At 41.1% G+C, this 12,843-nt stretch overlaps 1 protein-coding gene and 1 non-coding gene across 2 annotated transcripts; one reads left to right on the top strand and one right to left on the bottom strand.

The window, feature by feature from the left end:
- Nucleotides 1-293: 293 nt before the first annotated feature.
- Nucleotides 294-7,409, bottom strand: LOC145098421 (uncharacterized). The gene is made up of 4 exons (XM_079036058.1): nt 7,387-7,409; nt 2,556-2,802; nt 2,056-2,468; nt 294-1,875 (listed from the first exon to the last, which is right to left on the bottom strand). Exons 1-4 carry the CDS (start codon nt 7,407-7,409, stop codon nt 294-296), a joined length of 2,265 nt encoding a protein of 754 aa, XP_078892184.1.
- LOC145103382 (small nucleolar RNA R71) lies at nt 2,017-2,123 on the top strand. The gene has a single exon (XR_013706476.1). It is a non-coding gene; the product is annotated as a small nucleolar RNA R71 (small nucleolar RNA).
- Nucleotides 7,410-12,843: the final 5,434 nt, after the last annotated feature.

The following is a 12,843-nucleotide window of genomic DNA, read 5'->3' as shown; positions in this document are numbered from 1 at the left end:
TCCTTTTCCGTCTTGGATAGATCCGAGGCTATAATCATTGGCTTCTGATTTCCTTCTTCCAGGAAGGCATACTCCAGATGGTCAGGTAGTGTTTTGAGCTCCAATTTATTGTGCATAGTAACGGACTCGCCGAGTGCAGGCTTGGTACTCGGCGAGTTGGTGGCGGCATTCGCGACTTCTTGCTTTTCTTCAGTTGTACTCGGCGAGTAGATCGGGTCTACTCGGCGAGTAGGGCGTTCAGCTTGGTTCTTTATTTCTTCATACTCCGCTTCCTCCAACAGCCTTTCAATCTCTTATAAGTCCTTTTCTGGATCAAATTCTTCTTCCAAAGCTGCAGACTTGCTGGAATCTTCAGGTATGTCTTCTTCCAATAATTCGTCAAGCATGTCGATTGAGAATGTCGTGTCGTCACTACTTCTTGAGTACTTCATGGCTTGGTCTACTCCGAATGTCACTGAATCGTTCCCAACTCGCAATGTGAGCTTAGAATCTCTCATGTCTACGATGGCACTAGCGGTGTTGAGGAAGGGCCTTCCAAGGATGATTGGTACTTGCGGATCCGCCTCCATGTCGAGAATGATGAAATCAGCCGGGAAGACAAATTTGTCTACTTTCACTAGCAAATCTTCACATATGCCTCTTGGGAAAGTAACAGTCTTGTTTCCCAAATGAATTGCCATCCGAATTGGCCTTGGCTCCGGAAGGTCCAGCTTCTTGAAGAACGAGTATGGCATAAGGTTCACACTTGCTCCAGAATCAGCTAAGGCATGAATTGCAGCCAAGTTGCCAAATTGGCAAGGCAAAGTTAAGCTCCCCGGATCACCCTTCTTCTTTGGTAATTTGTTTAGCATTGCGGCGGAGCAATTCTCATTAAGTACTACTTTCTGTACTTCCTCCATCTTTCTTCTGTTGGTGAGGAGTTCCTTAAGGAACTTTGCATACTTGGGCATTTGCATGACGACTTCAATGAAAGGAATGTTTATTTGAAGAGTTTTAATATGATCAAGAAACTTCTGATATTCCTCTTCCTGCTTCTCCTTCTTGGCTCGGGCTGGGTACGGCATTGGAGGCTGGTATGGTTTCAAGGGTGGCTGATCATTTGTTTTAGCAGGGGTACTCGCCGAGTCCATCGGTCCTACTCGGCGAGTAGGACTCTCAGATTGTGAGTGTTGGTTTTCAACTTGTTTTTGTGTTCCTTCCTTCTGTGAGTCCTTGGTTGCTTCAGTTCGAATGGGGGCCAGGGGAGTAATGATCTTCCCACTTCTTGTGGTAACAATATTTACTTGTGCGCCTCGTGGGTTGTTCTCGGTTTTGCTAGGAAGCTCACCCGGTGACCTTTGGTTTAGTTGTTGAGCAAGTTGCCCAAGCTGTGTTTCTATGTTGTGGATGGATGCTTGCTGGTTCCTGAGCATTGTTCTTGTTTCTTGGATAGCAGCATCATGGTCACTATGTCTTTTCTCGGAAGCGGCCACAAATTTAGTTAGCATATCTTCCAAGCTTGGCTTCCTTTCTTGCACCGGCTCCTCTTTTTGGTAAAAGCCTCTTCCTTTTTGTCTGTACTTCTCCTCCTTGGCCTTCTTATACTCTTCGTAAGGCAGCCACTCCTTCTTTTGTTTGCGCCAGTCTTCATCATACCGGTCACCACTCGAATAACATACTTGTGCCTTTTTGTTGCCGTGCTCATCCAAGTCGCAATCTCTAGTGAGGTGAGGTCCATTGCAGTTTTCACAACCCACCCGTATGGCATGGATAGTTTGATCCATTTTGTCCATTCTCCTATCCATGGTTTTTAACATGGCCATGACCGCGGATAAATCTTCAGTAGCAGCGTACGCGGCTCCCCTCATGACATCATTCCTAGGGTTGTGGTATTCTCTAGAGTGTTTAGAGAATTCTTCAATCAATTCTTTAATTACCGGGGGTGGCTTCTTTGTAAGTGGGCCTTGTGAGTCTAGCAACTGCCGGGTTGTGACGTTGACTCCATCATAAAAGATGGAAACTTCTTGCTGGCTGTTTAGATCATGATGTGGGCAATTTCGTAGCAGACTTTTGTACCTCTCCCATGCTTCATATAAAGATTCTCCAGCTTGCTGTTCAAAGTTTGCAATGGCCTTCTTGAGTTTGGCTATTTTGGATGGTGGGCAAAAGTGATCTATAAATTCTTCCTTCATTTTAGCCCAAGTAGTGACTGACCCGGTGAGAAGTGATTTGAGCCAGTCTTTAGCAGCACCCTTGAAGGTTACCGGAAGCATCCGAAGTAGTTGAGTTTCGCGGGTTACATTTGGAATGTTGAAATAATCAGCAACATCATTTACTTCATCCAAATGTTTGTAGGCATCTTCATGATCTTTCCCATAGAAAGGTATTTCCTTGAGCGCAGCTAGGATATGGCCTTTTAGCTCGAAGGTAGCAGTTGCGGGAATTGCAGGTTGCACAAGTCCCGGGCCATGGTCGTCTCGCATCCTCTTCTTCCATTCCCCCATGGGAATTTCATCAATGTTAGCCATAGTGAATGCTAACTCTTCCTCCGATTCGGTTTCTTGTTCGTACGTTGCCTCCTCTTCTTCCTCGGTCTCGTATCCAATATCTTCTTGAATTGGCTCCTCAATTGTCAATGAGGCGCTAGAAGCTCCTGATTTACTGCTCTTCTTTTTCCCAAAAACAGTCTTCAAGTTGGACAATGGTGATTTCTTTGGTGTGCTTGAACTCTCCACGTCCTTCCCTTTGTTTCTTTTTAATTCGGATTCGGGATCTTCAAACGGGGGTACCAGTGGTGTGGTTGCTCCTCTGGTCATGAGAGTTCTGAAATTAATAAAAAAAACGTAAAAAGAACAAAAAGATTGTAAAAAAAATAAAATTGCTAACTAAACTGCTACTCGCCGAGTAGGTGCGAGTGCACTCGGCGAGTATCAGTGATATTTCAAAAAAATTTTAAGTTTTAACCTAACGAAAACAGATACTAAAACCTAATTACTAATTACTAAATTGCAATAAATGAACTTTATGCAAGTAAACTCACACAAAGGATCGAAAAAATTAGGAATTAGCTTAATCATTTAGAACCGTTCCCCGGCAACGGCGCCAAAAACTTGATGTGTGTAAATTCAACTAGTTTTATCTCTACTTTTTATTAGTAATTTGAGCACACAAAGGCAGTGAACCTGTCTTTAAGTGGTATAGATTGATAAGTAAGGTATCGAACTCAGGGAACGGATAATTAAACTAATAGCTAATTTTAACTAAAACAAGTAATAAAAGTAAAATGTTTTTCTCTAGTTTTGCAAGACTAGAAACTTAAACAAACTAAATTAACTAATTAACTAAAGCAACAACTATTCACCAAATTTGATAAAGATGTTTCTATTTAGGTTCAACCAATTCACTCCTATGGTTATTTAAGTTAAGGTGGATTAATTGTTATTGGTTACCAATGATAATAGTTAGGTTCATGTTCATTACTCCTAACCCTTAGACAATTAACTAATTTAAGCATTGATCAAGTGTTTAAACTAATTAATTCCCTAGATTAATTATTTTGATTAAATAAGATTTGTAATGGTCAATTAAGTTATTAATTCAATTAACCTCTTGTTGATGGTTTCTCAAACAAGCTCAAACATTAATCTTCCTATTTTCTTATTAATCTTAGTTTCATACTCATTACTTCCAAGCATACGTTTTAGCATTCACATAGACATATGAGGTTAACAATTAAGTGATGTTCATGCAACCTAATTGTCTTCCAATTAACAGAAAATAGTAGTGATTAATACATAAGGTTCTTTAACAAACTTAATTTAATAAATCACCAATAGACAATTAAACAATAATCAATAATTAAACCATAGGAGTTCTTTGGTATTCCCCAAACAGAAACAAAAACGAGTTTAGCTCATAGTTGCAGTAGAAACAAGCATAAAAACAAAGTTTATTAATGCAAACATGTTTAATTCCTAAATCTAAGTGGTAGAATTAACCTAATTGCTTGAATTCTTCCAACTCTTGAAGCCTAGGGTTCCTTAGTGCCTTCTGAACCTTTTAATCGCAGCTGATCCTTCAAAAATCGCCAGGAATGCCTTCTCATGGAATAAGGATTCGTCTTTTATAGATATCCCAAAACAGGGGGTACTCGGCGAGTAGCAGAATCAACTCGCCGAGTAGGTCCATACTTATCCGTCGTGAATTAGCAGTTGTAGTTATCTTCTGGCATATCATCGTGTACTCGCCGAGTAGGGTCGATCTACTCGCCGAATAGAACTTCTTCTTTCACTCTTTTATCTTCACTTGCTTTCCTTTTCTCCTTTTTGCCTCCAAACATATCTTTTGGACTGAAAACACAATTCACAACATTTTAAGTACCTTTTGTCCACATTATTCTCATAATTAATCAAAAATAACTAAGAATATATGTTAAATAATTAACTAATTATGCACATATCACACTCCCAAGTGATCTCCGGCCTTTGCTTGGCGTTCCAACAAACCTTCACTATCGGGATGCGGATTCGGTTCGTTCGTTTGACCTCTCGGCTCATAAGTCCTACAGATTCCTTTACGAAGTTGGGGTTCTCAAAGATTCTTATCTCGATGAGTGGGATTTCGAGAGTCACGTCGGGCAAACACCTTGTCCATGTTGGAGACGCGAATAGACTACGGCGACATTTATGGAATTCCTAAAGTAGTCGAGGTCTGACGAGGGTTAGACCAATTCTTATAAAGAATTTCGGATCGTTCTAAGCTCTCGGAAAGGTAGAGCTTTTTCAGTACATAGAACATAAAGTACTTCTATGGTGAGATCATCACTGGCGTGACCGCCATTTTAAAGTTCCAAAAGTTCTCTCTTACTGAGGGTGTAGTTCTCGGGTTGGTTCTTAGAAGGCTCCTGTTAACTTCGGATTTGTACTTCCTACTGATTGGCTTTCGGAGGTTTTCTGGATCCTCGGATGTAACGGTTACTACCGGTATCTATTGGTTACGAGGCATCCATCTCGACCTAGTGCAAAATGGACTTGCACTTCTGACTCTTGAGGCGTCCCTAATGGAAACTCTCAGAGTCAGTGAGATGGGGTTTTACCAGACGATCGTTTAGAAAAATTTTAAACTTTTCATCATCGCCTAGTTGACGCTTTCACGATATGATTTCTCATAGGAAAGCATCTTGCTCTTACTTGCTTTGCTGTTTCACGAATAGCAATCTCTGCTCAGGGCTAACTCAGTCCTTAGAGATTTTCTTAAGGGTTGGACTATCTTGGGGGGTGGTTCTACTATTTCTGTGTGATATAGTATTCTTGGAACACCTAGTAGTCCAATGAATCTCTAAGACATGCCCTATTCTCTAAGGCGTCGGTTTATTTCAGTTGCGTAAAGCGCGTGCTCTTGTATAACCCATCGACTAACACCTAGACTGGTGTCATGTCTATAATTTCTTTGGAATCTGGGTTATAAGGCTTAAAGCTACATACTATTTTACTTTATTCAAGTATTTCTTGGTTGCGAGGGTTATCGTGTGGTTCTTGGCATTCTAGTATTCACTTCGGAGAATGCAGTCTATCGCCTTCAGAGCGACGGTGACTATTCTCACATGAGAAGGCGGTGTGTCCTAGGCACTACTTGTCGGTAACGGGATGGACGAAGTGCCTGAGTAGTGTGAGTATCTTTGGCAACTACTCTTCCGGTGTTTCTAATTTTCCTTGATTTAGATTATGTCTAGAAGTATAGGGTTCTGTTACTCGGAACTTCTAATTTCCTCATCCACTCTTCTCAGAGCTTATCTTATTGCAGCTTCCAGGTTTTCAGGATCTCTGCTGAGATGCTTAATTCGTGGGATCAAGTGTGAATGGATGGTTCGTAGTCAATGTCCTTGACTCTTACGACTCAGATTTCTTTACCAACTGAGGGTGTTAGCTACTATGTTGGCTTAACCGAGATGACAACAAATTTCAGATTTTTGGTCATTATAGTAGCTCAACCCACAGTGGTTCTCTTGACTCTAGTTTCTATTCTATGGGATAGGATGAAGGGTTTTACTATGAGGTTCGTGGTAGAGCTCATACTTGGCTTAACCACTGATACTTGGTGTATGCAAGCCGTATATAATTGAGATCGACAGGATGTTCAGTTGTGTGACTCCACCCCAGACCCACAACCCAACGATGAACAGGGAGTAGGGAGGAAGCACACATCTTAATTCTTTTTGATCTCAATTATATACCACCCTTATGCATATACTCAGTTATAGTAGTCAGTACCATGAGTTCTATCCTCTTGATTCACGAACCTGATTGTGAGGTGCGAAGGGTCTTTCTGGGGGATCTATGGAGTAGGTTCCGGGTGGTTATCGTCTTCTAGAATACTTGCAATGTCTTTTGCTTCGGGTTCTATCTATCTAAGAAGGGTTGGTTAACAGCGCGCGATACCCTACTCAGGGGTATTTTGGAAAGTTTTAGATAAGAGCGACGACCGACGGATCACATTAGGTTTTATTATTATTTGGTTAGGAAGAACTTTTATTTGCCGAAATCGCTATGGTGAAAGTTCTTTTTACACAGCACTAGGGATTTACACATGGTTGCACTAGGTCAAACCATGATTGATAGAGGCGTCGAAGTTAGCATACATCGACATGACATAGAATGAGGGTCGATAGGGCCATGTGCTGAATGGGCACACAAGTTCTTGGCATCTTGGGTTTCGCCCCGTGTATCATTATTGCGGATACTTGCACCGATAGAGTCGACGCGGAACTATAGAGGATCCTGAGTGTTTCGGAATAGTGTACCTTTCATGAACGGATTCTCACGAGGCCTTTCTATAATCGCCTAGCATACACTAGTCATGTATAATTAAGGTGGGGAGGACTGTTGACTAAGCGACTCCGCCCTAAATCCACAACCACACGAGGAACAGGAAATGAGGCAGCATCACTCACCTGAGGTCTATCCATCTTAATTATACACGGCTTTGACGTATATATTGAGCCATTTTAGCTTTACCTTATGAAATTTTTAGTTTGACAACAGTGCTGTGACTTTTAACAGAGTTACAGTATTAGATTTACTACAAGATTAACGCTGTGAACTAGGTGTATTACGAAAGCAAGTATACGCAGTATGAGGGTCCCTTTACTGTCGGGATCTCGCAAAAGATAAGACTCTGGTCGCACTAGTTCTAAACAGTTTACGAGTCTGATACAACGAACGCTTAGAATACTTTAACGAGGGTCTGGAGTAGTTTCTCCTGCAGCAGTGATCCTTAGTATTTTCCCGTCTGCGCTGGAGTTCTTTATTATTGGACAGTCCTTTTGAGGTGTCCCATCTCGCCGCACTGGTGACATGTCTAGTTCATACTAGTATTGGTGTTGGGAGTGAAGTGCTTAGTCAGAGTTACGTGGACACGGGTGCCCTCCTCATTACTCCACTTTGAAAATTTCCTTTTAAAGAGCACGGCTTTATCACCACCTTTGCGGGTAGGGTCGGTCCCGCTGCCGGGGACTTGTGAAATGGGTCGTGCCGATGCTGAAGGGGTCGGGGTTGCCGCTTGCTGCTGTTGTGCGGAAAGTCTTTGGAGTCGTTGGCGCTCCTTTCTAGCTCGACGATTTCATTTCCTCTTCTCGGTTTTACAACTTTGCATGTCCGTGACAGTTGCCATTCGTTGGCTTCCTAGATCGGTACAACGATCAAAATTTTCCATTCCTTTGCCAGTCGTGATTGCATTGCTAGCGTTGAGGTTTGCTAGGACAGTTGTCACGGCATCTGTTACCGCGGCTTGGAAAGTGGCAGTGTCGATATGAAGGATAGGGGATTCGTTGTTTGGCTGACTATCTCTTGATGACGACATGATTCTGTAACACGAAAGACGAGGGGTTCATGAGTGACCAAGGTTGAATCTAGATTATTTGATTCTGACTAAGAGATGAGTTATTATACATGCGAACTCAATTTATACACGTTATGATATAATCAAGACTGGGCAGATAGTAAAATGTGTGATTCTATTTTAGTTTCACATCCCGACGAGGAAAAGAAACTAAGTTAGCAACCTCACATTTTACTGTCTACCAGGTCTTCGCTATATATAACTTGGAAATGTATGAGCGAGGAAATCATACTAATAACCTTCTTACTAACCCTTCATAATTGAACTAGAATTCCTAGTAAGGGATGTCTTCGGACCTAGATGTATTTCAATCGTTCACCAATGGGGTAGGAGTATGTTCTCGAAGGTTTGACCTACATCCTTATGATGCAGTCCGGGTATCAAGGTAGGGGTATGAGTATCGAAAACCATAAGATGGGGGTCGTTCCTACTAAGTTATCTTTATACTGGAGAGATTCACTCTCCGAGTCAGGAGAGATCTGAGGACAATTCAGAACGAAGCCCGCGGGGAGAAAGGCTCATGAAGACTTATGGCTAAATACTCTCAATCGAGGTTTCGAAATCTGATCTAATCGTATTACTTGCGACGGGAAAAGGCGATCTACCTAACACATAGTGTGAGTAGTGTAATCACTAACTCACCAAATTGTATTATTTTATGGGTGTATTAGTGCGACGAATATGAGGAAAAGACACTCCTCGAGTTCCATGCATTGGCTCCCTCTGTCTACCTCTTATCCTGAACTGCGACCGGCGTTGGTTTTCTTCAGGTAGTTACCTAGGGTTCTCTTCTTGTGAAGACATATTGAATTTCTACTCCGTCTTACTTCCGATCCTGACTCTGAGGGTCATCACTTCATGATGGATGACTGGAAATCTCGGAAGTTCAGGCGGATTTCCCACCGGTGTCCATAAAAGGTATAGGCACCTGGTGGTTTCAATAGTCTCGTCCTGGTCCATTTATTTCCGAACTGGAAATCTTCTCAATGAACTTCTTCTGGGTTTGAATCAACTCTTCGGTCGAACACTGAAGTGGATAGGGTCTTCTACAGGGTTCGTGCGAGAATGGAAATGTCTAGAGAATCCTAAGAGATTATTAACATTTCACTGGGTGATCCATATCGAGTTATGCTACAATTACATAGGGTACACAAATTATATATAGCTTAGATCCGATAGGCCTTCGAATATGTGATACTACTCTATATCCACATCCCAACGAGGAAAAGGAAGTAGAGCAAAACCACACATTCTTAGTCTATGGGATCCTTATTATATATAACCTTGGAAGTATACCCTCTGTAATCATAGGTATATCAATAAGGATGTTTTTAGTTCTTCACACAAGGTTATCTATGGATCCTAAAATACCCCTATGGAATTTTAATTTCTTGTTTGATTCTTAACTTCTGAATATGATTATGGGATTAATGTGAGTCTTTTAGTATTCCAAAATACTCCCATAGTATTTTAAACTTTATGTTTGGCTCTATCATTCCTAGTTGGTAAGTTTTCAGATTCGTTGCAATACCACCATCACTCCCAAGCACACGTTGGTCACATCTCGAATAAATGTAGTTGATCAGGTTACATTTATTCCAGCTTATGATTACATAACTGCTCAGGTTTGACGGTAGTGGTCAACATCCAAAGACTTTTATTCGTTCTTCTTGTGATACTTGTGTTCGAGTGTTTAGATTCTGGATGTTCTTATACTTTGGTAAAATATGGTTATATTTTAAAGTATAATTCTTGGTCATAGTGTTTTATCCCTATGTATTTATAGGTTGTATATCTTTTATGAATTGATATACCGAGCTCACTATAAACAATTCTCTGATACCAATCTGTCATACCCCAAAACCGGAACGACGGAAACGTTCTGGGGTGGATGACGTCATGTCAAGTATCACAACATATGCAGTATAGTAATCAAAGTACAACAACCATTGCATTAATAGTAATAATTTTACATAGTTTACATTTCATAGCAACATCAAAGTAATACAGAAAGTAATATAGATGCAGCTTGGTACTAGGCTGTCTTCACAAAAGCTCCCGGGATGTACGTGTCTATCGCTGACCTGAGAATACAAGTTATTTTGAAAGCGAGTATCAGCATTTTATAATGCTGGTGAGTCCATAAGTATTTAGTGTCATTTGTATAAATACACATTTTTATTCAAAATAACTTTATGAAAGATAGTAGTTTAGAATCTATAGTGTATTAGCGTCCTTTCCAGAAAATCCTATATTTTCTAAATAAAAGCAGTCTTCTACCAAGACCCGACCGATTTATGTTTTAAGGAATAATTTCCCCAAAATACTATCATTACCAAAATACAATATTGACTTTAGAGAAATTATGAGAAAATCACAAGTAAAATACTAGGGGAAAAATAACATACCCCTCAGCAGTAATACTGCTGACTAAAGCAAAAGAAATCATAGACTCCAGGAGAGTATCAAATGAATGATACGCCTAGCTCAGTCTAACAAAAGGAAGCACAGACTCCAGACAATATTGAATGAACGATACAGCTAGCAAAGTCTAAAACAAAGGGTGAATGTGAACTCGTATGTAACCATGCTGATCGACGATAGAGTATCTGATGACACTCCAGGTCACGCGTAGAAGTAGTGGCATTATGTCACCCATGGGCCTTACCGGCGCGGACTGTAGCTAGTAGTCTGGGTTTGGGAGTGTCAGTCCCGTATAGATCTATAAACATGATGTTCGCTCTCCTTCCCGGAGACTCTGGTTACACGGCGTTGGCGCAATGAAGCGTCGTAGAGGGAAATAGTGTGTCACATTCTGAAGTAAAAGAGAGAGAGAGAGAGATAGAGAGAGAGAGATAGAGATGTAGATACAAAGTCTGACCCTCAATTTGTTTGTATCACAAGTGTCGATACAAAGTTACTTTACACTGAGAGATTAAAAAAGATGTAGATCACTAGTGTAAATGAATGTAATTCTGTTTATGCTTATGTTTCTGTATTGACGATGACATCCCAATGGTTTAAATGAATAAAATACATTTCTTCGGAAAAGACTTGATAATGTATTTATCATGTTTTTCTTGGAACATATTCCGCAATGTATTTCTTTGGAAAATTACTCTGATTTTATTATAAAAGGATAAACAAAATCGGTCTTTTTTTGCCGTAAAAATGGGGATGTCACACTGAACTACCCATGTCAAGCCATTCTAGGGTGCTCGACCTACCCTGCCAGGACATTATGGGGTGCCCAACCTACCCATGTCAAGTCGTTCTGGGATGCTCAACCTACCCTTCGGCCCTTATTACCGTGACACTGGGCTATTCCCCTACTACGACTATCACATAACATCATATCATGCTGGCACATAAAACACATCAGGTAGTAACAAACCTAGATAATTATCACAAAGACAATCAGCTAATCAAACAACTCCTACTTGGGTCGCCATTGTGGCCATAGACCCACTTCTACTGGAAGGTAACTCACCTCAATGTCGTTCAGTAACTGAATTGTACTTGGTGCTGGAATTGATTCCTCTCAATCTCCTATACATAACAACCTTCCTTAATTTCCATTTCATACTCATAACCCTTTCAAGGGTCAACTCAAGTCAATGTCAAATTCAAGGTTAACGCCCTGGTCGAAGTCAACATCCTGGTTGACTCAACTCGCCGAGTTGATCCATCAACTCGTCGAGTTCTATAATTCAAAGAAAATCGTATTCGCGATCGGACTCGTCGAGTCCTTCCTTGGACTCGTTGAGCTTTCCTTCGTACAGATCGGAACATTTGCTCATTGACTCATCGAGTTCATCCTTGAACTCGTCGAGTCCTGCTTCCTAACAGTTGGGATATTGTCTTGAACTCTCCGAGTTCATCTTGGAACTCGTCGAGTTCTTGATCTTCAAGTCAGTATTCACGTCCATCTTGTTGAGTCCTCCTCTAGACTCACGTATTGTTCAGTAGCAGAAAGGTTGGGGAACCATGACTCGACACGTCCATCTTGTTGAGTCCCCCAAATTCCAAGTCCATAGAGTCGATTTCAGTCAGGCTTATTGCATCCAAATCATAGATTTGGCCTCCTAGGGTCGATCTAACACGTAAAGTTACAAACTTTACGTGCATGCATGGGTGTTATGAAGCTAAAACACCAAAACTAATCCATAAAGGAGTTCTAATGCATGGGATAGATCTATAGCTCAAAAAAGTTGGCAACTTTGAGCTTCCTGAGATCAAATGTTCCCAGATCTGAAGTCATCCCTCTCATATTCACTCAAATCCCGAAAGAGACTTAGAAATGTCCCAAAAATGATAAAGATGCAAGCCCTAAAGAAGATCTAAGTGATGGAAAGCCAAGGGTGAAGCTTTTTACCTCAAACAAACTGGAAATGTAACCAAAACTCTAAATATACTGCCTTCTTCTTGGACCTCCAAGCCTTTCCTTCCTTCTCCAAGCTTCAAATCACTTAAATGACACAAAATAGCTCAAGAACACTCACAAACTGATTAGGGTTTCGAGAATAGGGTCTGAGGGTGATGGAGCCTAGAGTCGAGGCCATATAAGGTGTTTAAATAGGGTGCAAACCCTAAAATTTAGGGTTTCATTCAGACAGATCTACTCATCGAGTCGGGGCTTTCGACTCTTCGAGTAGACTTTTCCACCCACGTCCAAGATTAGCCCCTACTCGACGAGTTTGGGTCCACCAACTCGTCGAGTCCTAGTATAAAAATGTAAAACGCATATTTAAAATTACATGTCGGGAATCGGTCGTTACACACTACCGCCCATCCTACACACACAAACACACACACACACACACTTTCTCTCTCTCTCTCTCTCTCTCTCTCTCTCTCTCTCTCTCTCTCTTTCTCTATGATTCTTCTCATGCATGAGCACGCACTAGAATGCTTTTCTAGGAACTCTACCACTGCCAGGTGTATCAGCACACCCAAATGCTTAGAAAA

This window comes from Lactuca serriola, chromosome 4, assembly GCF_051521515.1.
Source record: "Lactuca serriola cultivar US96UC23 chromosome 4, Lser_US96UC23_V15, whole genome shotgun sequence".
NCBI classification, from domain to species: domain Eukaryota; kingdom Viridiplantae; phylum Streptophyta; class Magnoliopsida; order Asterales; family Asteraceae; genus Lactuca; species Lactuca serriola.
Note: the sequence above shows the minus strand (reverse complement) of the source record. Positions and strands in the feature narration are given on the sequence as shown.